Here is a 23,778-nt window from a genome sequence, read left to right on the forward strand (position 1 = left end):
ATTTTTCTTCATACAAGTATCACATCACTTTTTAAATATCCCAGAGCATTGTTGAAGGTTATTTATCACTTATTTATTTCAGCACTTTTTTAGTTCAACACACCTAGCCCCAGCTGCTACTCGCCAGTAAAAAATACATGACATTAACATCTCTGTCAGCTCTGTTCTGATGTGAATGCCGTATCTCTGTGTGGTCTTTGTGTAGCTGCTGCCAACCGAGGGAACGCCACTGGAAGCTCTCAGACTGGAGACGCGCTGGGAAAAGCCCTGGCTTCGGTGAGATCCTTCCCCATTCAACCAGACCTCTTAATCCATACATTAACCATTTCAGAGAACAGGGATTGACTTCTGTCTCTTTTTTTTCCTGTCAAACTTCGGATTGACATCCCACCGTGCAATGGATAAAAGACATTATGTTATTATTTTAACTTCTGAGCACTATATGGTTTCAGGCATCGTAAACATGCCCCATGTTGTCCAACTTGCTTTCAGGATCTTCGCGTTGTAGACACGGGCGAGATTACCCGACATAATGGCGCAGTTAATTCTTTAAAGGACAGGACTTGTGCTCTTAGCCTGGGTATTAGTAGCAGTGCAGAAGGTTAAGAGATTGAATAAGGTCAGGGGATCTGTTTGTGGATGTTGCTGGACCTAAGCCCGGATAATTGTGCTCTTAATCTCGCAGTATACAAGAAAAGGAGCTGTACATAAAAGCCTGTGGATTATATGTTGGTTTGGATAATAAGTGCTGGCGTTCGTGCGAGTTCCTAATGTGTCCCTGAAACTGGAGCTTACAATAACCTCTAAAACTTGCCGAGCTTAATTTAAAGACTTATTTAGCTCCAAAAAATCCTGCAGACTTGCTTATCCTACAGTAAGTCACAACAAGCCTTTTTTTAAAGTAGGAACACATCTGGACTGATTCAGCACTGTTTCGGACGGGACAGTTTCCGTAGACTCACCTCTCGGCCGAGGACAAGGACAAGCTTTTCGTAGCACCCTCCTTTTCTGAGAAATTAGACGCCTAATCGCTGCTCTTTGATTGGGGAAAAGAAAGAAGAGAGGAAAAAATGTAATAAGATACTGTGGGTGAGGCCTGCCGTGCCACGAGAGCACACTCTGGCACACAAACAAACACAAGACAGTGCGGCTGAAAGATAATCACAAATTAAGTCTTTTTGTATTTGCAGACTCAATTCTATTAGCATGATAAAGCTGTGGTGAAACGGACACGGTCGGGCTGGAGTGACGTCCTAACTGCTGCGGCTCGGCTCTGCAGGCCGCCCATTGTGCCACTTTTGTTTAGGTTCCTTTTGGATGGGTTGTGCTCATTGGGCCCCCGCTGGCGGAGAGCAGCGTGACTGATGAGGGGGCGGAGATCCATTTGTTGTTTGTAAAATGAGAGGTGTTACTCTGGAAATACAGCAGAAGTCGGTCAGGACGCTCCGAATGGCCCGCTTCAACTCATTAGGTCAGGATTCATGTCCATAAGAGGTCCTGAAGCACAAGGGCAAAGAGGACAGGTGCTCGCTTGGCACAGTCATGATGGATCAGATACTGTGTTTTACTGGTGAACAGTCAGGAAACATCTATAAGTGTACTGTTAGAAGCTACATATAAAATTGGGGTTCAGTATTATTTAAGTCTGGGAAAAAATACAAAGTTTTAGTATTTTGCTATATTAAAAAACACAGTAGCATTATGACATAAAATGTAAAATAAATATTTCAGATTCATTACTAATTTTGAGGCTACTAATGAAATAAGCACATTTATGATGTTGATCATGTGGCTCTTTGTACAGATGATCAGATTGAAGGTCAAGATGCTCTTTGAATCATCTCAATTCATGCTGGAGAACGTGATCATCATGAACATGTGGAGTTCATGCAGCTCAAGTGCGTCTGTCTTTTTAAAATGGAAGATAGACAAGCCAAATACTAAGATGTTATGAAGTTCAAGGTTAATTGAATTTGTAATTAATACATTTGCATTAAATAAGAAAAAAGCCTCTGATATCAGTAAATGTCTGTTCTATATCGCAGAGGATTTCTTTCTCTGTATCTCTCTGTGTTTCACTCTATCACTGGCCCCCTCTATCTCTCCGTCTACTCTGAGAGATGAATGTACTAAAGCCCCAGGCAGGATTTGCTGAGTTGATTGAAACACAAAAGTGTGGCATTCAGGGTTTAATAAGAAGATTAATAACGATAATATCCGCATTTTGATGTGTTTTTAAGTCAAATGGACTTCATGATCCCCTGCAAGTGATGGCCCACAACTTTTCTCAAATCCTGCCAGATAATTGGGATCAAAACCTGCATGTTTCATAGTGGTTTCCATAATGGGACCGAAAGCCATTTTAGCAGAATGCAGAGCATGGTAGGGATGTTTACTTGCATTTGACATTTGGCTTAAGCAAAAAATCCCTTTTCTAGTTTTCGAAGACAGAGTGTTCAGGATTTTCAGGCAAACAACACCAGTAAGGTGGAAAAAGCCTGGCGGCAGTGCTGCACTGTGAGGTAAAGGCTGGAGGCCTTTCTTCTTCATAGCATCTGTTTGTTTATTATGGTGTGGGCAGGGCTGTGCCTGTCTCGGTCGCTGTTTATTGGGCAGGCAGGGAGAGGCTTTATTACCTCTCATCCATAACTGAAGATGAGCCAGAGACGCCCATCCACACAGCCACGGGCCAGACTCATTCACTCTAATGAGCTCTAAAAAGAGAGATTAATGACCATGTCTTCTCTCTCTCTTTCTCTGTATCATCCAGCTGCTTTTCTCTATTCCATCTCCTCTCTATTATGTATTAGAAGTGACATTATGGATGCCATGTAAACAGAATTTGAGCATATGTTACAATGGCTTCTAATGTGGCTCATCTAGTCGTGTTTATAACGTTACTATTTTGTTTTTAACTGAAAAGTGTGACGGATTATATCAGTTATTTTATGACAGAATTCATTTCAGAATAATGTTATCTTTTGATACGAACCTGGTCATAAACCAAATAAAATAATGGTTATGTAATATATAAAACATTTGTTATCACTATTGTTTTATATATGCTGTCACCGTGCTGTAAGATTTTGGACCATTCTCTGATGTGAATTATTACCACCACTGTTTGTTTAGCCTTTTTCCCGCTCTCTTGCAGGGTTTCTGATCTTTTGTGCTCATGTGGTTTCACTTGTGATGTGCAACATGCAGCGGGTGTGTGGCGTGGGCCCAGGCTTTGACTTAATAACAACCACAGATGTGTCAGAAAGCCAGAGAACGCTGGCTGGACTGCAGGTGTCACACAGCATTTAGAGTGCAGGAGGAGTTGTGTGTTTTTCTGCAGACATTATAAAGGGCGGCGTAGGCTGTTAAAAGCCCATATGTATGCTGTGAGCTTTTTTTTTACTGCTGCTTCACTTGTAAAATCAGCAGAATTGATGAGCCAATTTTGGCTGAGCACAGACTGAGGGATGCTAACCGCGGCCGTAAAGCCAGAGAGGGAAACGACAGGTTGCAGGTTTTAAAGGTTGAGCGTGCTTCCTCACAAACTGATCTCTCTCTTTCTCTTGCTCTCATTTGCAGATTTATTCTCCTGACCACACCAGCAGTAGTTTCCCCTCAAACCCCTCCACTCCAGTGGGCTCTCCCTCTCCTCTGACGGCTCAGGCGGGTGCTGGCACAGCAGGTACAGTGGTGACAGCCAGCGGCCCCACAGGAAGAGCAGGTAGAGCACCGGTCTGCTTCTCTGACCCCACACACACACTTTCTCCACACCACACCCTCACCGATCAGTCACACAGTGGCCCTCAGAAGTATATGGACACAGTTAAAAATATATGAATGTGTGGATCATATAACACAGTATTTGTAAGCATGTTGGTGCTTTAGTAGTAATTTTGTCATTCTTTTTAATTAATCCAAAAGCCATTTTTTAGTATATTTGTGAAGTCACAAGGGTGCACTATTAGAGTAAACACAGGTATGAACAAAAAATAGTCCAGAAATATTTTTGTCTTAATTTTTAACAATACATTTTGGTTTTTATTTAAAACCTGAAATTGTGCTAATAAGTGTGCATTTGCAAATGCCAGTTTGTTTTCTATTTGTCATCTAATGCATTGACATATATTTGAATGGGGCTGTGAATCATTTATGTTTATTTTAATCATGTTTAATTGCATTTAATTCAATATTTACTTCAAATCTGTCAAATGAAGATAATGCAGATAAATTATTGCAGATGAGTAAATCATTGAATGTGTACTGTTAGAAAGTCTGGGGTCAGTATGATTTTTTAAAAATAAATTAATACTTTAAGTCAGCAAGAATGCGTTAAATTGATCAAAAGTGACAAGTGAGAATTTTTTGTGTGTGTGTGTGTGTGTATACACACACACACACACACACACACAAAACTGTAAATCCGATCAATTAAATGCACCCTTGGTGAACATAAGAGACTTTAAAAAAAGCTTTAAAAAAAAAAAAGGAAAAAAAAGCCTATATACTTTTTGGGGCCACTGTAGCTCATTATTTCACACGTTTAGACAGACCCTCAACACAATCCACATTTTGCATTTCATTTAGATTTTCATTAACAGACAACCACAATCCCACAGTATTGTGTATATATAACCATGTAAACATGATACGTTACACACTAAGCATAAAAAATGATTGGTAAAACATTGATCTGTGATTAATAATAAACACTTGTCTAATGAACAATCACAGTGGTCTGTTTATCATCGTACCAGGATTTTTGCCTGCCATCAAACAATACTAACTGCCTTCGCAGCAAGTGTCAGCTCCTTCCCTGTCTCGACCGCCCGACTCGCATATCACACTGACGAGTCCCATCGTCCTCACGTAAATGAGTAAACACACTATCCCGCAGCCGCTGAGATTGAAGGTGGTGTCGGGGGAGTTATGCCCTGGTTAGCGGTGGATAGATAACCGACCACTGGGAAGATTTTATCTGCACCTGACAAGATTGATGCACAGTCATTTTAAATGAAACATTTTTTTAACGCGCCACGGGATAGACAGAGATACTAGGTGCTACAAATGGCAGATTCTCAGCGTGTTGTTTCAGTGAGAGGGCAGTTGTGTGTGTGTTCATTGATATAGTGGTGACAGCTGTGTCAGTGTCTGTCCCACTCCTTAGCTTCAGCTGTTGCCCTGTTCCTCACACAGCTGTTGCCCATGACAGACTGGCCTGCAAAGATCCTCATTTATTAGCATGACTGACTGAGAGGAAGGGAGGGAGAGAGAGGATGACTCAGCTCAGAGACAGCCTTCCTCTCCACTCAGCAGTCTCTACCTTACGATGTAACCTGTCATCTTAGCGCACCTTTTTTATGAACCTTTTTTATTACTTAAAAAATTCATTTTTAAAAAATATATAAATGGACTAAATGTGTACATAATGTGCTTATTTATATATTTTATATATTTAAATTAATGTACACTACCATTTAAATGTTTGGGTTTGATAAGTTTTTATTTTTTCACTTATGCTCATTCATTTGATTATTTGCATTTATTTCATTACAAAATAGAGTAAATATAGTAATATTGTGACATGTTATTACAATTTTAAATGTTTTCTATGTTAATGTATTTTAAAATGTAATTTATTCGTGTGATGACAAAAATCTCAATTTGCAACAGCAATTACTCCAGTCTTTAGTGTCACAATACTTCAGTTGTGTTGCTTAATACTGTTGTAGAAACTGTGATACATTTTTTCAGGAGTCTTTGATGAATAGAACGTTCAAAAGAACAATATTTATTTGAAATAGATTTTTTTAACAATTTAAGTCTTTATTGTCAATTTAATGCATTGTTGCTGAAAACAAATATAATTTCCTTGAAAAAATGTAATGACCCCAAACTTGTGAATAGTAGTGTATATTTAAATTGGAAGAAAATAAGATATAAAATAATACATTTATTGATTTAAAAATGTATTTACTTAATATTTACTTAAAATTTATGAATTTTTTTTGGAAAGAACAGAATTAATTAATCAAAATGTTGGTCTGCTTATGGTATAGTCACATTTGGCTTTCTCTGTGCTTGCAATTTTATCACATCATTAAGTTGATTTACACTCACATGCAGGCAGTCAAAGTTCCCTTTGATATCTGAGGACTTTTATATTTTGTCATATATTAAGTTTTTTTTATTTATTTTTTTATTAGATGGTTCTTAGACGTTTGTGCACATTGTTCATGATGCTATGATTAAGCGAATCACATCCATCTGTTTCTCTGGATTAGTTATTAAATTCAGCCATTAGACCCGCTCGTAGTCAGGTCTCTGCTGCCCATACCAGCCAATTAGACCCCAGCAGCACATGCAGAGTGCCGCACCGGCCCACGCTCATTTGTCAAGCTGGCCGCCAATGAGGAGGCCTTATTAAACGCTGCACTCTCTTCTCATAGCCCCAAAGTAATTTTTAATAGGCCTTTAATAAGAGTCTGCTTCTGAGAGCTTTGTAGTTTTTAAGAGTGAATTCCTTCAAATTAGAGCTGCTTTCACTTTGGGAAAGATGAATGGTTGTAAAATCTTTACCTAAACAAATTCCTGTCACACACAAGATGAAATTCATCGATTGTTTCTGAGAAGAACTAGACGTATGACCACAGCAGGCCCGTCGCAACAGTTATGACAACCAGCAAAATAGGAAATCTCTGGTGTCAGCAAAGCACCTAGAGTCAGTGATTGAGTCTGTGTGCCTGATGGAGTCAGGTCGAAGGATGAGGAGCGCAGATCTCCCTCCTAAACTGATTAATGTAAATAAGCCAAAAAGGCTTCCTTTGGGTCATGCTACATTAAGGGTACTTGGCCTGTTTATTGTTCTCCGCAGCCTTCACGCAAGACTTTTTTGTAGTGGATTGTTTGCCAGTTGGAGTGAAGTAGACTTGGAAGTGAAGGGACTGAAAGCGACCCCCACCACCAGCGTTTTGATTTGTGATTAGCAGATGTGCATTCTTTTAGAGCGGTGTTGATTTATGGCCAGTCAGAATCAGCACGTTTAGACCGAGACCAGACCAGAGTCATTTACATCCTCATTATAGTCCCTTCCAGCCTCACACACACTGCCACAGAACAAAAACACATTCACTGAATTCTTCCTGCGACTGAATTTTGAAGGGAAAAAAAGCGAAACATTGAGTCTGAGGGCTGAGAATGTGACCAAGCCAAATAAAATCTTATGCTGCTACTTGAGTAATGTGGCAAAACAGTGCTTTTTCTTTTCCCTGACATGAGATTGGTCACATCACCGCTCACCGTCCAGTAGTTTGTTTGTGCGAGTTGAGATCTGAGAGAGAGTCGTGGTCTCATCCTGTTACGTCTAGAATATCGAGCTTCTCCGATGAGCTCATGCTGAATTGGAGTCAAGGGAAGATGCTCAGGGTCCAAGTCATCCCCCTTACCGTGGTCCTGCATTGTTCTCCCAGGTTTTTTTAGTCATGATTTCATTAATGAGAGGAAGTAGGAGATGTCCCTCAACACTGGCTTGTGTATGTATGCGTGTAAGGGTCGTCCTCGAACCCTTCTCACATTGCAGGATATGACCCAGTCATAGGAAATTATGTGTCTGGAGACCTAGAGGAAAACAGCCCACATTGAGAATAGCTGGAATCAGTCAGGATAGGAAATGAGTTTTAGTCTATTGTGAAAGTGTATCAGTGCATTGTACCATGTGCGTGTATAAAAGAAAGGTTTTGTATTATATTATGAACACATATTTTTAAGTATATTAAAGTACTATTTATATCAAGAACAATTAATTAATTAATTTTAAGGTTTTTTACAGCAAATGTGCTTAACCAATAACTTTCTCATAAGTTTTCAATAAAATATATTATTTATTTGAAATATTTGTTACAGTAAATGTGCTTCTTAACCAATGACTCGTGAGTTTTTTATATTACATTATATTATATTATAAAATGCCATAACTTCAGTAACTTTAACAATGAATTTATATTTTTATATTTATTTATACAAATGGCATATATTACAGCTAAGATGTTCCTTGAATGATAACTCATGAGTTCATTAAATAAATAATATTGTTATTATTTGTTCATGAACCGGTCTCCAATGGTCATGCATGTTTTTGCATGCAGCCAGTAAAGACGACATTGTCGACATGTTGCGCAAAAAGCACTGTTTTGCATTGCTCATTCATTTCAGTTTATCACTTTTCACCTGTTATAATGAAGCCAGCTAGTTGGAAAGTGTCAGGTGACTAAAAAGCTCTCCTGCCTCTGTCCGCAGGTACAACTCAGTGGCCCCGTGCGACTGGACAAGCACCTTCCTCCCCAAACTACGAGAACTCTCTTCACTCTCTGGTAAGAGTGCTCTCCCCTCCCCCTAGCACTGAGCACTTTTTAATGGACACTGTGTCAGTAGATGACTTGCAGGGGGTAGCTTTACATGGACATTCCTGGCTGACAAATGTCAGGAGTGGGACTGGGAGGGGGTCATGGGGACCGAACAATACCCTTGGGGCGTGTCTCCTGCCATCTGTCCTCTCTCGTCCGGGTTGGATGAAGATTGGCCGGGGTGTGTGAAGGTGGGGTGGTTAGGGATTGGTTAGGGTGTGTGATGGGGGTGGGATGCTGGCAGCTGCTGCGTTCAACCACTGCCACAGGATTCCAGGGCTGACTGGGGAGCTGAGCCACAACAGGAGATCAGTTTACACACACACACATACACACACACACACACACACACGCACATACACTTTCCTTCCCACGTCATACATTCACACTATGGGCTGTGTAGGTAAATATTTACTCTAATGCTTGTATGCCAGCTGCAAATGCATTTTCATGGACTGGCCATGAGCGGCGGCCCTCCAGGAATCAGGAAATGAGCTGTGATCGGCAGAGTGAACCATGGTTCATCGTAATTAGTTACTTGAACAAGTACCAAGATGTCGACAGTTGGCGCTCCGCTTCGATTTCCTGCCCTCTTTCTCTGCCGAGCTCTTGTAAACTCTGCTTGCTTCTCTCTGCAGTCTTTCTGTCTCGTCTCTCACTGTACGTGTCTCTCCTCTTCCTGTATGACTGTAGAAAAATCGTGTGCACCAGCAGCTTCATGAGCATCTGCAGGATGCCATGTCCTTCTTAAAGGATGTCTGCGAGGTATTCCTGCTTTTCAGACAGTCACATCCTGTCCTTCTTTTCCATTCAGCCATCGGCTTTCTTTTGATTTGACTTTGCTTTTTCTGTTTTGCCATTTCATCTTTGATGATATTAATACATGAAAATTACCACATTGCAGTTAGTTAGTGGAAAACTTTATTTCAGTTTTGTTTATTTCACCAGATGTTTTTTTTTTAAGTGGCTTAGCCTTTCACTTTTTCTCTTCTTTTCCTCTTCACTTTGTTTTCGAATGTTCCTTTGCCATTTTGTAATTCTATGTCTTTAATAAAGTCTCTGTTGATATTTATTTCATTTATGCTTATGTTGTTTTCTCTTTCTCTCCCTCCGCTTTGCATCACTCATTTCAGTCTCGGATGGAGGACCGGCTGGACAGGCTGGACGATGCAATCCACGTCCTGCGGAATCACGCCGTGGGCTCCACTGCCGCCCTGTCCAGCGACATCCACAGCCTGTTAGGACAAGTGCACAACGGGCCAGTCTCAGCCATCGGCACTAATTTCCCCGCTTCTGGATTGGTCACCAACCGAACAGCACAAATGGTAAAGAAAACTTCCCTGTCACTGATATACAAAAAAAAAAACTTCCCTGTCACTGATATACATTGAACTGTCATTCAATGTATATCAGATCCATTGAATATCTCATTGCTTTTGAGGTCAAAGTCTTGTACAGTTATTACAGGCATGAGGGAGAGAAATGCCTGTGTTTTTTCATTGTGCGTCTCCAAATACGCTAATAAACAGAGTTGAGCCACCTGTTTAAAATGAAGGCCTGGCCATGTGCTGAAAACTGAACTATGTTCCACTGAGAGCAGTTTAACTTAAACCCACATACTTTCCATAAGCGTAATGGCTGGACCCAAGCTCATTCTCCCTCCTTGAGCTGCGTTCCTCAGGCTGAATGGGAAAAGCAGTCACAGTAGAATCTAGTAGATCAGTGCCGGTCTGGAAGACATTTCCGCACTGTAGCTCGCTGGGGCTGTGGGGACCTGCGTGATGTGAGACCCGCTGAAACTAAAGCACTCTGTATCTCCCCCACCATCCCACGGCATTCATTCCCTTCTACAGAGAGGTGTGCGCACAGCTGTAATAGTCGGAGCAAGCGAGGGAGGCGTTTCCCAGGGGTTTCCCAATAATAGGTTTTCAAAACATTTGGATTTTCTTTCAACTTCATATGCTTTCAAATGAACTGACACTGACCTTTTTGTTTTTGTCCGAAGACTAAAGCAACACTCAAAAATGTTTTCGTGAATGACCACTACAGTGGAAAGTCTAGTTGACCACGAAGATCTGAAATTTCCTGATAAACAACTCGCTGTTCTCATGTAACGTTTCAAGCGGACAGTTAATGTCTGGAATGCTGTAGCACATGTTAGTGAAGCTTTCATAGAACTGTTTATTGACGGCTTAAGTCAAACAAAGTTTGACATGCTCAACATGTCCAATTAGAGAAATCATTTTGTATAAATAAATATCTTCTTTATAGTTTCCTCTCCTCTCCACACAAGACACTCTGTGTGTGCCAATAATGTTTCATAGCTCCAATCTAAAAGAAACACATTTAGAAATTTGAATGCAACACAAACACTCTGCTCTAACCAGGAATGACATAAAATGACAAAAGCTATATTATTCATGTAAATTGATGTTTAAAAAAAAAAAGTTTTTGTCCTAAAATGCTGTGATTGTAACAAATGTCAAGACATGCTTAGCCCTGTCCACGATGAAATCTCATTGATCTAAAATCCAGCTCCACATGTATATTGATCATAAAAACACAAAAATGATCAGTTTGGTTACCAGCATTCTTCACAGCATCTTCTTTTAGATTCCATTGAAAGAAAGTCATTTTTGGGTGAACTATCCCTTAATGGCTGTAATTTCCAACAACAATTCAGTCATTCTCTGGTTTGCCACATAGTGACAAAAGTGATGGTCATGAATTTTTGGCTCGGCACAGCTTATATTTTTAATCGCGATGAACAGAGGTGCGTTTCATTCAGTCAGAAGAGAGGAGCAAAAGAGTGACAGAGCAGTGCTGGGGCTGTGTCACGATCCGTTCGTCTGCGCGGGAGCTGTCACACTGCTGTCAGTGGACTATGTGTTCATATACACACAAACAGAGCTCTGTGCTCCAGGCTCGACCCAAACACACACTCAAACAAGGTCCTGATTCAGCACAGCCAGCGTGCTTTTATTTTGGCGCACTCTTTTCTCTTTCTGTCTCCCCTCTTTTCTTTTTTTCCCCCCTCGTCTTTTTTTAACAACTCAGAAAATCTGACGCTTTAGTCGTGTGTGTCTGAGCGCCTCAGCTGTATGGTAATCAAGCCCAGACAGGAAGATGGCCGTCTTCTTTGGTTGGCACCCCCCTCTCCTCCACCCCTCTTCTGCCACAGACAAAGAGTTGTTTGGACACCTGTTGAGAGTGGCGCTGAGATTAGCGTGTGGGGGAAGGGGTTTGGGCCTGGGCGGCACGGGGGTTAACAGAGGCCAACAGTGACTTAGGAACGCATTCCTGAAGGAAAAGGGGGGAAAGACCTCTACCCCATTTCTGTTCCTTTCTCTTCTTTCGCCATGACTCCCAATCCTGTGGATCCTCAAAAAGGAAACTAGATCGCGGGCGAGCATGTGCTCCCGCCTGCTGTGGCAGGGGTGGAAGGAAGAGAGTTGGAGGGGGGCTGCAGTGGTTTCTTCTCCATTGCGTCGCTAATCGCATGGCAAGACGTTGATCAAATCCAGATGAGTTTGGAAGCCACCAGTGACTAATTCTGGTCAAACTGTCATTTGATGTTCAGCATGAAAGGGCAGATTGTTTGTTGCCGAATCCCCATGAATCCAAATGCTGACAAATGATGTCTGGGTGTCTATTTCAAAAATGGTACAAAAAAACCTGATCCTTCAAGTCAACTTTAAAAATCAAAATTCATTTACTTTGTTAAATGCTGTGCACATTCTGGTCTTACTGTGTACAATGCAGCAATACATAGTTTTTCTAGAGAAAAAATGTTTTCATAACTTGTATAAAAATATATCAAACACTTGGTGTCAGTAAGATTTTTTAATACTTTATTAATTCCTTTAATCCAAAAGGACACATTAAAGTGGTCAAAAGTGACAAAGACATTTATAATTTTACTAAATTTTCCATGTCAAATAAATTAAGTTCTTTAACTTAATAAAATTATTTTATTAATAAAAAAAATAATTAATAAAATTAATAAAAATAAAAAAAAACCTGAAAAAATTCATCACAGTTTCCACAAGCATATTAAGCAGTGCAACTGTTTTCAGCATTGATAATAATAAGAAAAGTTTCCTGAGCACCAGATCAAACCAGTTCATTTTAAATTGTAATAATTTTACAGTATTATGGTTTTTACTGTATTTTTGAGCAGATAAATGCAGCCTTGGTGAGCATAAGAGACTTCTTTAAAAAAAAAAAAAAAAGACAAATCTTACCAACTTCAAACTTCTGAATGACAGATAAGACATTGTTTTATGCTACTGTCGTAAGTATTGTAGCCTTACTAAATTCTTAATTCTTCTTGATGTAGTAACATTTATGTAATAATAATGTACAGCAATAGCCAGTAGTGATAGATTTGAAAACTACTAATCATGTCAGCTATAAACTTCACATCCCATCAGAAAATCCACCTTCTTTGTTTTTATAAGTTTTATATAAAAAAAAGTTCACATGAATTAATTAGTTATAGATATAACATACAATAAATTTTTTTTACTGTATATACACAGTGTTAAATAAAAGTACATTATACAATATACATATATGTGCTTCATGTTGACTTAAATGCTTTTAAATAACCTGATGTTTGCTGTTTCCCTTCTACCACTACCCCTGAAATCCAATATTGTCTGAAGCAGTGCAGCATCCAGTCCAATGTTATGTTACAATCAACCTGCCTCTCAAAGTATAGCCGTACGGTTTCAAATTGGAAACAACATGAGAGTGTTTTTTGGTGGAACAGAGCCAGAACTTAGGACTGAAGTGCCGCATGTCTCTCTGAGCACAAATTTGGGGCTGTGAAGGTCGTTCTTTGTAGTGTGAATACCACTCAGTTCTTCAGAGGGGAGGTCACACTCTACAGTAGGAACACAGAGACTATCTCCGCTTTGAAGTCCAAGATCTGTCTCTTCCCCGATTTAATGTAAATCACTTTTGTTTTCTCTGCACTGATCAGATGGCTTCATGATCAGAGGGGCTCTTGATGTTTTGCTCTGTTCTCTGCCTCATGTATTTATGGCTATCTCTTCTGACAGGGCTCTGTTCACCGCGAAGAGACCGTCAGCCTGAACAACAACCACGGCGGCATGCAGGCCAACGCCGGTCCAACCTCCAGCTCAGAGCTCAACCACCAGGCAGAAACATTCAGAGGTTGGAAGATTTTTTTACGCACTTTATTTTCAGTTATTGTTTTGTTTTTGTATTGGTCGTGTTTGCCTCTTCAGTTATGATTCATACACATTTTATGACCTTACAACAACTCTCAAAGCGCTACATTTTAGAAGTTAAGTGTTTATTTTAAGTAACTGTGTACTTTTTCGTGTTTGACAGGAATCGCTAGTGCTCTGGCCAGTCAAATTGCTCCTTCTCTGGACCTGAAGCTCGAGAATCAAGAAAAAGACGACATGCATGATAACCACTCCTCTGATGACCTCAGATCAGACGACGAGAGTGAAAAAAGGGATATGAAGCAGAATCGGGGAAGCACTCGACCAAGGCAAGGCCACCACTCATCGAAGTGTCCTTCAGCACTTCAACATTGACCTCAGAGACAGTGAATGAAATATTAGCACAGAGCACCACTTCTATTTACTTAATGCTTGAAATGAAATGTCACATCAAGCACATACACATTCAGGTTCATCCCTCCGTCTTGTCTGACAGTTGTGAATTGTTCTGCAGCAGTGTCAATGAAGATGAGGACCTGAACCCCGAGCAGAAGGCAGAGCGTGAGCGCGAGAGGAGGATGGCCAACAACGCCCGTGAGAGGCTGCGAGTCCGGGACATCAACGAGGCATTCAAAGAGCTGGGCCGCATGTGTCAGCTGCACTTGAAGAGCGAGAAGCCCCAGACCAAACTGCTCATTCTTCACCAGGCCGTCGCTGTCATTCTCAACCTCGAACAGCAAGTCAGAGGTCAGACACTGTCCAGCACAATGCAATTATATCATGTTTATATAAGATCTGTCAGTCAAATATAAAATATTTAATCACAATTAATCTTTTTCAGTCAGAAGCATTCTGATCTTTTTTTTTGGAAATGTACAAATAAAGAAATGTGATAACAGTGTTAACAGCATCAAACAAATTTAATTAATTCTATGCGACAGCCTGTTAGGTTTCTTGCCTTTGATCAGACCTTTTTTTCTTTTTTGATATTATTATGGATATATATTGTCTTCGGTTCACAAGCTACATGTGCAAAAAAGAGAAGCTTTATCATTGTCAAATGATCAAAGAGATTTACAAGTTACACTATATTGCCAAAAGTATTGGGTCGCCCCCTTCTAATGAACATGTTTGACTACTTTAGTAATTTCTATGAGTCCAAATATTAATGTTTAAGCATATAATGATATTCTAGGGAATTGCGTGCTTCTAATTTTATAGCAACAGTTTTGACAGGACCTTTTTCTATTCTAACATGACAGTGCCTCTGTGTATAAGGCTCTATATAAATAAGGTAAAACACGTCACCAAACACCAATGACTTGTACATACACTATATGGGCAAAAGTATTGTTACACCCCCTTCTTTAGAACAGAAAAAGGCACTAACAAAACTGTGGCAACAAAGATGAAAACATAGTTCATGTATTTAAAAATTGTATTTCAATCTCTGTTGAAACAGTTTTGGACGTGTCTAAAATGACAGTACCCTTATGTACAAGTCATTGGTGTTTGGTGATGAGTTTTTGGCTCAAGGTCTGCATATAAAGTCACACCAGAGGTGTTCAGCTGGGATCAGGACTTGGCTTTCTGCAGACCAGTCAAGTTCTTCCATGTCTTTTTGAACCGTGCCTTATACACAGAGGCACTGTCATGTTAGACAAGTAGTCAAACCTGTTCATTAGAAGGGGGTGACCCAATACTTTTAGCAATATAGTGTATGTTCCATGCAGTGCATTGAAAAAATCCACCTCAACCAGCACTCTTTTTGTTTTCTGATATGGTAAAGGATCCTGTTTTGGTGTGAGAAAGCATGAGTGAACTGTATCAGTGTACCAAATTGAATAGTTGCAGAACCATCTGACTGATTAGATCAATAGTTATTAATTCACAAATCTGGCAAAACTAATTCTGATTCTAAATAGACACATCATGATAGCTGAAATACTATCAGGAAACATGATTCTCAGGTCGGTATGTGATCTCCACTCTCAGGTTTATCAGTAATGTTTTACTAGGGCCCTTGGCAACAGCCATAATTTATATTAATCACTTATTAAACAGAACTCAGAGAGCTGGTTTTATAAGGCAATGAAAGCTCTAAGCTCTAGCACTAAAAGTGTTATGATTACTTTTTTCAGTATTGCTTTATACACCATGGTGAGATAATATGAATTCTCTTGTGTGCAGAGAGGAACCTAAACCCCAAAGCAGCCTGCCTTAAGAGGAGGGAGGAGGAAAAGGTGTCAGGGGTTTCAGGTGACCCCCAGCAAGCCCACCCGCCTGTGCACCCGGGCCTCACAGACGCATCCAACCCCATGGGCCATCTGTGAACAGCCAGGTAAGCACGATCAGCTCCACACAGAGATGTAAAACGGGCAGGTGGTTAAAATGCGACACCACAAGCAAGATTCTTTGCTTTGCTGAGGCACAAGCTGTGCTCCAAAACCTAGTGAGCTGCATCCTTTCTTACATTCCTTTAGGAACATTTACATTGGAAATCCACCCGATGCCGTAAACTAGGTTTTGGAATGCATTGACTGATCTAGACTTTATAATAAGAGATTATATTTTCCTGATGTCAAGTCACCTTTATTTATATAGCGCTTTTAACAATACAGATTGTGTCAAAGCACTTAACAGTATCAAACTGGAGGATAGCGTTTCAGTAATGTATAATGATAAGATTAAACACTCAATTTTCAGTTAAAGGCATTTCATTATTATATTCAGAAATGTCATTGTTTATCTCAGTTTAGTTTAAATAGTATCTGTGAAATCAAATTGACGATAATCACTAGAAATTAAGTGTCCCCAACTGAGCAAGCCAGAGGCGACAGCGGCAAAGAACCAAAACTGTATACAGTTACAATATCGTTTAAAAGTTTGATGTCTGTAAGATTTTTGTAATGTTTTAGAAAGGAATCTTTTATGCATTAAATTTAAAAAAAAAATACAGTAAGTAACAGTGATATTATGTAGTATTATTACAATTTAAAAATGTAAACTTTAAAAACTTCTATTTTAAAATACAATTTATTCCTGTGATGACAAATGCCGTCATTACTCCAGTCTTCAGTGTGACATGAGCCTTCAGAAATGATTCTAATATGCAGATTTGAGTCGCAAAAAATGGACAGTTCAAAAGTATTGCATCTATTTGAAATATAAATGTTTTATTACATTATAAATCTCTTTACTGCCAATTTAATACATCCTTGCTGACTTAATTTCTTTAAAAAAAATCTTACTAAGCCCAAACTTTTGAACGGTACTGTATATATACATGAGAAAGTGAATTGAGTGTCAGTACAGTGGATCATAAGCAATGTCCTTATTTTTCCCTCACTTTCAGATCAAATGGATCCCGATGGCGTGTGTTAGACAGAGTCGGTAACCTTGCTTTCCACGGGCGGACAGGACTCACAGTTTGTGACACGAATTTGAAAAGACAGACCACTCGAAGCAAAATTCCACCGTTAAGCAATCCTGAGATAGAAGAAAACTGGCAAGTGTCCAGCTCCCTGTGAAGACATCCCATATCGATAAGCAACTTTCTGCCCACCAGAGAAAAAGAAAATCAAGCATAAAAGCCCCTCAGCACATATCGCTGTCTGCAAGCCGTGTGCCGCAGCTGTACAATCAGAGACTGTCGCCACCCCTCCACCCTGTACGTGGACGTTGCCTTGTGCCTAAACTGAATTGACGAATGCATTGTAACAGCAATTTGTTCTTTTCTTTTTCTTTTCTTTTTTGTTTGTTTGTTTGTTTTCCTATTTATTATGTTACTGAGCTGTAAGTCTATGTTTAAAGGGAAAGTTCTGACATTGCTATGAGAAGCTGGTGGCGTTTCAGTAGATCTGCAGTTTGTCCGTCACATCAGAGTCGTGAGCTGTCTGCAGCCTCGCTCCTGTCGGTCTGTGGTGGAAGGGCCTCTCCGCTCAGACATCCACTCGATCAGATTAATATATTCAGATCAAATTCCGTGCCCTCGTGAAAGAATCTGATGACTCCCTGTGTCTAAAAAGAAAAGAAAAAAGAAATAATATATTATTTATATTTATCATACATTCATTCCACAAATAACAGCATGAGACACCAAAACTACCTAATTCTTTATTATGTATGTTGATAATGTAGCTCAGAGTCCTCGTCACAGACAGAAAGTTATGAGTGAGGTGAAATAGAATCAGCCTGTGCATTTTGACCGGATTCCCTGTGTCGTGAAGACGATGGTGGAACGGCAAACTCTGGCTTTACTGAAAGGTCAAAGGTCAAACACAAACTGACATGTTTATACTCATTAGTGAGCCGTACAGATACGGAAAGCAGAACGTTACAAAACCCCAGCATTCCCTTCATATTTCTTAGTGTCTTAAACGGGGAAGGGGACGCAGTCTCGTCCTTTTGATTCCTTTGCCATATAGTGTTAAGGGTAAAGCGAAAGACGTATTTCCGATTCAGTTTGTTTGTATTCAGACATTACTTTATTTGGTCGAAGAGCCGTGGTTATGTCGAGGGCATCTGTACTGAGGAATCTCTGTTATACCGCGAGACATGGCACTGTTGGAAAAAGAGTTGGATTTAAAACGAAGACCATTCATTCGCCTGGCCTGAATTGAAGTTTTGTTTTATGTTCTTTTGTTTTTCTAAAACCATTAACAATTTTTAAAAAAGAGAAAAAAAAAAGAAATACTCAAAGTAACCACATGTTATATGTTTATTTGTAATTGTATACAAAGCATCTCTCTAGGCTTCATAGTAAAGCATATATTTGTCGTGAAAATAGAAGGATGTTCTAAGTTACTTAGAATGGCTTTGTCTTTCCCCTCATGCATTGAAGTACTTGATACTTGATCAGCAGAATGTGAGCGCAATGTCTGTTCGAAAAAAAAGAGAAGCTCTAAGAATTCAAACGCTGTGAAGCATCAAAATCAGCAAACAGTGCAAATGATGAACGAAGCCAGTTTGGATCAGGATTTCTTTTCTGCCGTTATTTGTTTTCTTTGTAAATCTAAAGAGAGCAGCAGTCACCACTTTCGTTTCATAATGTATGAGTTTTTCTTTAAGACCAAAAATGTTTTTTTAAACCATCTTGCTTTGGATCTCTTTTTCTGCCATGTCTGTTTGTCTTCCATGCGTTCACACCATTGAAACAAGACTGCCACATCTCGAATACGAAGAACAAAACTTAAGGACAGATTTCAGAATATCAGCATTATTTTCCTTCTGTGTTTTTTCTCTTTCTTTGCTTTGTGGAGAGTTTCCTTCCTTAACAAAATGATCGTGAAATCCACTAGTCTTTGTGGCCTTGTTATACATTTCAGTATTCAAGAGCTTGTATTTTTGCCGGCTGAAAATTAATCGAGGTTATGAGTCATCTCTTTGTCTGTTGTTTTGTTTTCCCTGTTGTTTCCCCTTTTCCTTTTTTTTTTCTGTTCTGTTTTTCCTCTGTTGGATATGTTAGATTTTGCTGTATGCCCTGATGCTTTCCCTCATAACAAAAAAAAATGATGAAAAAGGATAAAAAAACATTTGGCTTATTTTTCACTGTAGTTAGTCTTTTATACAATAATATTGTAAGAACATTTCTTGAATTCTAAATATTACTCTTTCTAGATTTTTGAAATCAAAAGTTTTGAGTAAAAAGTTTCTTACTTTATTTTACTATATTAGATAGTAAAAAAAATCAAATAAATGTACGGTTATTTACCATAACCTGTCCATTATTATAAAAAAGATTATCGATAGCATCTTAAGAACATAAGTAGGATTGTAGCTCGCAGTCTAGTACGTATGGGGTATTGTACGAGCTCGATGTTCCAGAGGATGTGCTCTCCATCTCTGTCTCCAGTCTGCATTGTTGGTTGATGAACGATTTGTACCCATGTCAAAATTCAAGGTATTGTCAATGCACATCAGAAAACCAGCAGTAAGAAGTCGAATTCTTTTCTTTTCTTTTTCTGTCTCTGTAACAGAAAACACAATATGTATATAACATTTATGTAGCAATAAATGTGCCATCTTTTTTTAACTCTATTGTATGTGCCTTTATTTCATTCTTTCAGCATTTGGTTTTCATCTACAAGTTCATACAGCAAAAATGGATTAAAATATGTAACTTCATTTCACTCAGATCTGAATTATTGAGTCAAAGCTTGGCATTACGTCTGCTGGGCTTTTCAAAAGATTTTGGACATATACAAATAAGCTTAAAAAAATCTCATAAACCTGTATGGCTTTCTTTCTTCTGTGGAACATAAAAGATGTTTTGAAGAATATTAGTAACCAAACATTTCCCATTGACTTCCGTTGTATGGCCAAAAAATATAATGGAAGTTAAAGGAAATCGAAACTGTTACAAATTCATCAAATTATCTTTTTTGTGATGAGGGTGAGGAAATGATTACAGGATTTTCATATTTGTGTGGACTTTCCAATTAAGTCTATTTAAACAACTGCACAAACACTGTTCATTTGTCATATTTACAGTTAGTTTTCTTTCTAAAACATTATGGAACCCTTTTCTGTTTTCAGTACAGTGGGGAAAAGGGTATTATTTTGCCTTTATAAAATAGTCTGTATAGCTTTTATTGTTTGAAAAAAAATGTTTTTTTCCTGAGAAAACATTTTCTTTTTAAAGTAATTCAGATTTCAATTGTAAGAGTTCAACATCTGTCTTTAACTTGATTGAAAGACAAACATACTTTGCGTCTCTAGTGAATGATCATGGGAAAATAGCATTGAGGGGTGTGTGCATATTCCCACGTATTCCCAGTGTTAATTGACTTTGCTTCCTAATTAAATTATTTGTTTTTCCCATTTCTGTGTCAGTTATGAAATATGGGAGCACCTGTTTTGTCCCAGTAGTGGAGAATGGTTTATAGTCTTTCTGCGCAATGCAACTTCCAGCAAACCTCTAACTTAAACTCTAATAACAGTTCGCTCCGTTTACTTCTCATTTTTCATCTCATCCGTACATTTTTTACGCAATGACATCAGTCCTGGCTGTCCAATTAAAAGACTAAACTAAATCCCAGAACTCATCTCCTTTGCTTACACATCTGCCCTAAATTATGTCTTTGTACATGTGTGCGAGAGACGCTTTCTCATTGGATTTGTCCTGCGCTGACAGGTTGGGCCCCAGATTTGCTGTTAGACAGGAACGGCACTAGGGAAGAGGTTGCTAAATACTGGAGAGACCTTGGCCAATTCGACTCTGTCAGTCTTCCAACACGACACCTCATCTGGAGGCCGCTCCAACTCTGCTGGCTGGGTGGGAAGGCTTTGTTCCATTTCCTCCCTCTGTGTGTGTGTTTTTGTGCGACTGTGTGCATATTCCTTCCTGCCTTTATCAAAACCGTGCCCTGGAGTGTTTACTTGCAGTCAGCTAGAAAAATGGGCAATGTTTTATAAGCATGGGACCACCGTGTTTGCGAGCTGACTTCCTGTGGATCTGGCTGCCTGGGACAGCCCAGCGAGGGAGTGTCATGGTGGGCTTGCTGACAGGAGCATCTTGGCTTCTGCTGCTGGACCGCAAACAAGGATGTCTCAGGCTGACATGCATTTGATCACGATGTTCCTGCTGACTCTTTTCCTTTCAGTGAAATCGTTGTTGGGTTTACATTTGATAACCACGGTTAGGGTTCTGTGTACCAGTCTTTTATATTTACCAGATTTTATATTTAAACTGAATTCTTCTAAATAGGTGCTAATGCGATACTATTACTAACACTTGCTTAAATTACAGTATAGCCTACCTAGCAGTGCTACAGTTCTGCTTATCAGCCAAACCATGACCACTAGACAAATTTTGTTCACTTGGTGTCCCATTACCTTTTTTAAGTGATGTATTTAATGTGAAAGCTGTTGAGAAACTGTTCTTAACAAAAATGAATCTTGGAGGAAAAGTATCTTTAAATGTTGATATCATTCCTTAAAATGGATATTTTGGCCTGTTCAGTGTCAGTCCAACAATTCAAAATCATACTTTTTTTTTTTTTTGCTTAATCTGTTGAACTGATTCAGTTGACTGTAATAAAAATATTTGTCATTTGCTGTCAAACCATTAATCGTGAATAATCTCATCCAAAACAAAAAAATTGTTTACATTATATATGTACGTGTACTGTGTATATTTATTATGTATAAGTACACACACATACAGTATATATTTATACATCTATATATTCATATTCTTATATTTTATATTATATATAAATATATTTAATATATAAACAACATATTTTTCTAAAATATGTACATGCATGTGTGTGTATTTATATATACATGATAAATATACACAGTATATACACATATGTAAGCAAAAACTTTTATTTTGGATGCGATTAATCGCGATTAATCGTTTGACAGCACTATTAAATTATAAGCTTATTTTAATCTAAAATGTATGTTTTTTCTATCTGGAGGCAAGCAACTTAATTATTTGTAACTGTTACCTACAGTATTTCGGCATAAAGTAGTTGTTTTCATGTTATTCATCTATTTTTACTATTTTAAGTGATATGAACAGACAAATGCACCGTTTATATAACATTTAGTCTGAGATCGATGTTCAACATTTTCCGATGGCTACACATTAGTTGAACTGACACTGGTTGATAGAGAGAGAAAAAAGCTTTATCTTGTAAGATTTTCAAGTCCAATTTTAAATCCAAAATGTGGAAGTTGCATTAAAATAGCTTAGTCTACATTAGGGACCGTTCACACAGGCGCGTTCTTGCGCTTAAATACAGCAAAGCGCAGAAGTGGAGCAGACGCGCTTTTTAAAGAAATCTTTAACTTGTCATGCAACCGCAAAACACTGACAAAATAGAGGAAAGTGAGTCTTAATTCCTTCTTTTTTAGTGAAAATGGGTGCAACTGAGCTGCATTAAATTTTTAAAGTGAAGAAATATAGCTGTTGTTTTGTATAATACGATTCAGTACAATAACACTATATGTGTGTAAACTCTAAAATGAAAGTACGAAGCCGCATGAAGAAAACACTGGATCTCACCCGGATCCCCAAACGGGGACAGACAGCGCTCCCTGCTGAACATGCTGCAGGGATTTTAAATAGAGGTTCTTTGTGCAGCTCCATGGTCCTCCCACACAGAGAAATGAAAACACTGCAGACCCAGGAGTCAGGACAGAGGGTGGAGTCATCAGTAGGCCTACTTACACTAGATACACACAAGTCGTTTTTTTGCTCTTAGTTCTTGGGTTGGTCTGTAAGCACAAATGCAAAGTTTACAGGATAATTAAGTTCTTACTAACCAACTTAGCCTACTGAAAGGTCTAGAAATGACATGAGGATGAGTTGCCTAAGTGCCTAAACTATCCCCACACCAAAATTATGTACATTAAAACAAAACAAACATGAAAAATGATTGCTTGTGAAGTTACCACCCCATAGTGCTCCTCCAGTCGGTGACCCATTTATCTCCTTGTATTATAAGGAGGGGTTTCTTCTTTATAAATTTGGAGATATAGCCTATTAGAAACACTTGGGGAAAATCCTTTTCCCAAATGAGATCTGATGAGATGTTAACTGCACAGAAATCAGCCAGTGCATCTGCACCAGCACAGTCATCATCTCTGCTACAGTTTTGTCATCATTTATGTTTTGTTGAAGCTTACTTTATTCAGTTGTAATTTAGGTTGATTTTAATTGTTCTATTAACATTACTCTGGGGTCATTAGCCTATATTTTCTAGCAGTGTAAATACACTAGGGTGTGTTAAAGTGTTATTTGCATTATGTAAATCTGCTGTCAGTTGTCTATCACTAGATGGCGCTGTCAGTCTAAACAGCTGTCAGGGCATCGTTTAACAGAATAGGGGAAACTACAACAGTACATGTTATTGTGTATTCATAATGCTCTTAGGTAATTTATATGACATCTATTTTTGGTATTTTTTTAATAACGAAATTCGCTCTAGCACTGCAAAACTTAATTTAGGTAACTATATGCAGGTTAAGTGTTTTTCTTGACATTATTACTAATAAAATAAAATAAAAAACACTTTTAAAAAATGTTTTATTACTTATTTTATTGTAGCACCAAGACAAACTCTCAACAAAATGATTCTACGATGATGCTGAATGATGGGGGAAATCATAGCCCATAATCATTAACAAATTAATAAATCTGTCACCCAGCATTAACAATATACAAA

The 23,778-nt window shown here is 38.7% G+C and overlaps 1 protein-coding gene across 2 annotated transcripts in view; it reads left to right on the plus strand.

Moving 5' to 3' along the window:
• LOC306884238 (transcription factor 12-like) overlaps positions 1-19,629 on the plus strand; it is a 113,678-nt gene extending 94,049 nt beyond the window's left edge. For both annotated transcript variants that reach the window (XM_079439960.1, XM_079439961.1), the window contains 9 exons: positions 206-276; positions 3,580-3,721; positions 8,293-8,366; positions 9,533-9,724; positions 13,466-13,580; positions 13,761-13,926; positions 14,112-14,344; positions 15,788-15,938; positions 16,953-19,629. In XM_079439960.1, the coding sequence (XP_079296086.1) occupies positions 206-276; positions 3,580-3,721; positions 8,293-8,366; positions 9,533-9,724; positions 13,466-13,580; positions 13,761-13,926; positions 14,112-14,344; positions 15,788-15,930 (1,136 nt within the window). In that variant the 3' untranslated portion in view covers positions 15,931-15,938; positions 16,953-19,629. The remainder of the gene's footprint in view (positions 1-205; positions 277-3,579; positions 3,722-8,292; positions 8,367-9,532; positions 9,725-13,465; positions 13,581-13,760; positions 13,927-14,111; positions 14,345-15,787; positions 15,939-16,952) is intronic.
• The last annotated feature ends 4,149 nt before the right edge of the window (positions 19,630-23,778 follow it).

The sequence above is a fragment of the Barbus barbus genome, assembly GCF_936440315.1.
Source record: "Barbus barbus genome assembly, chromosome: 2".
NCBI classification, from domain to species: domain Eukaryota; kingdom Metazoa; phylum Chordata; class Actinopteri; order Cypriniformes; family Cyprinidae; genus Barbus; species Barbus barbus.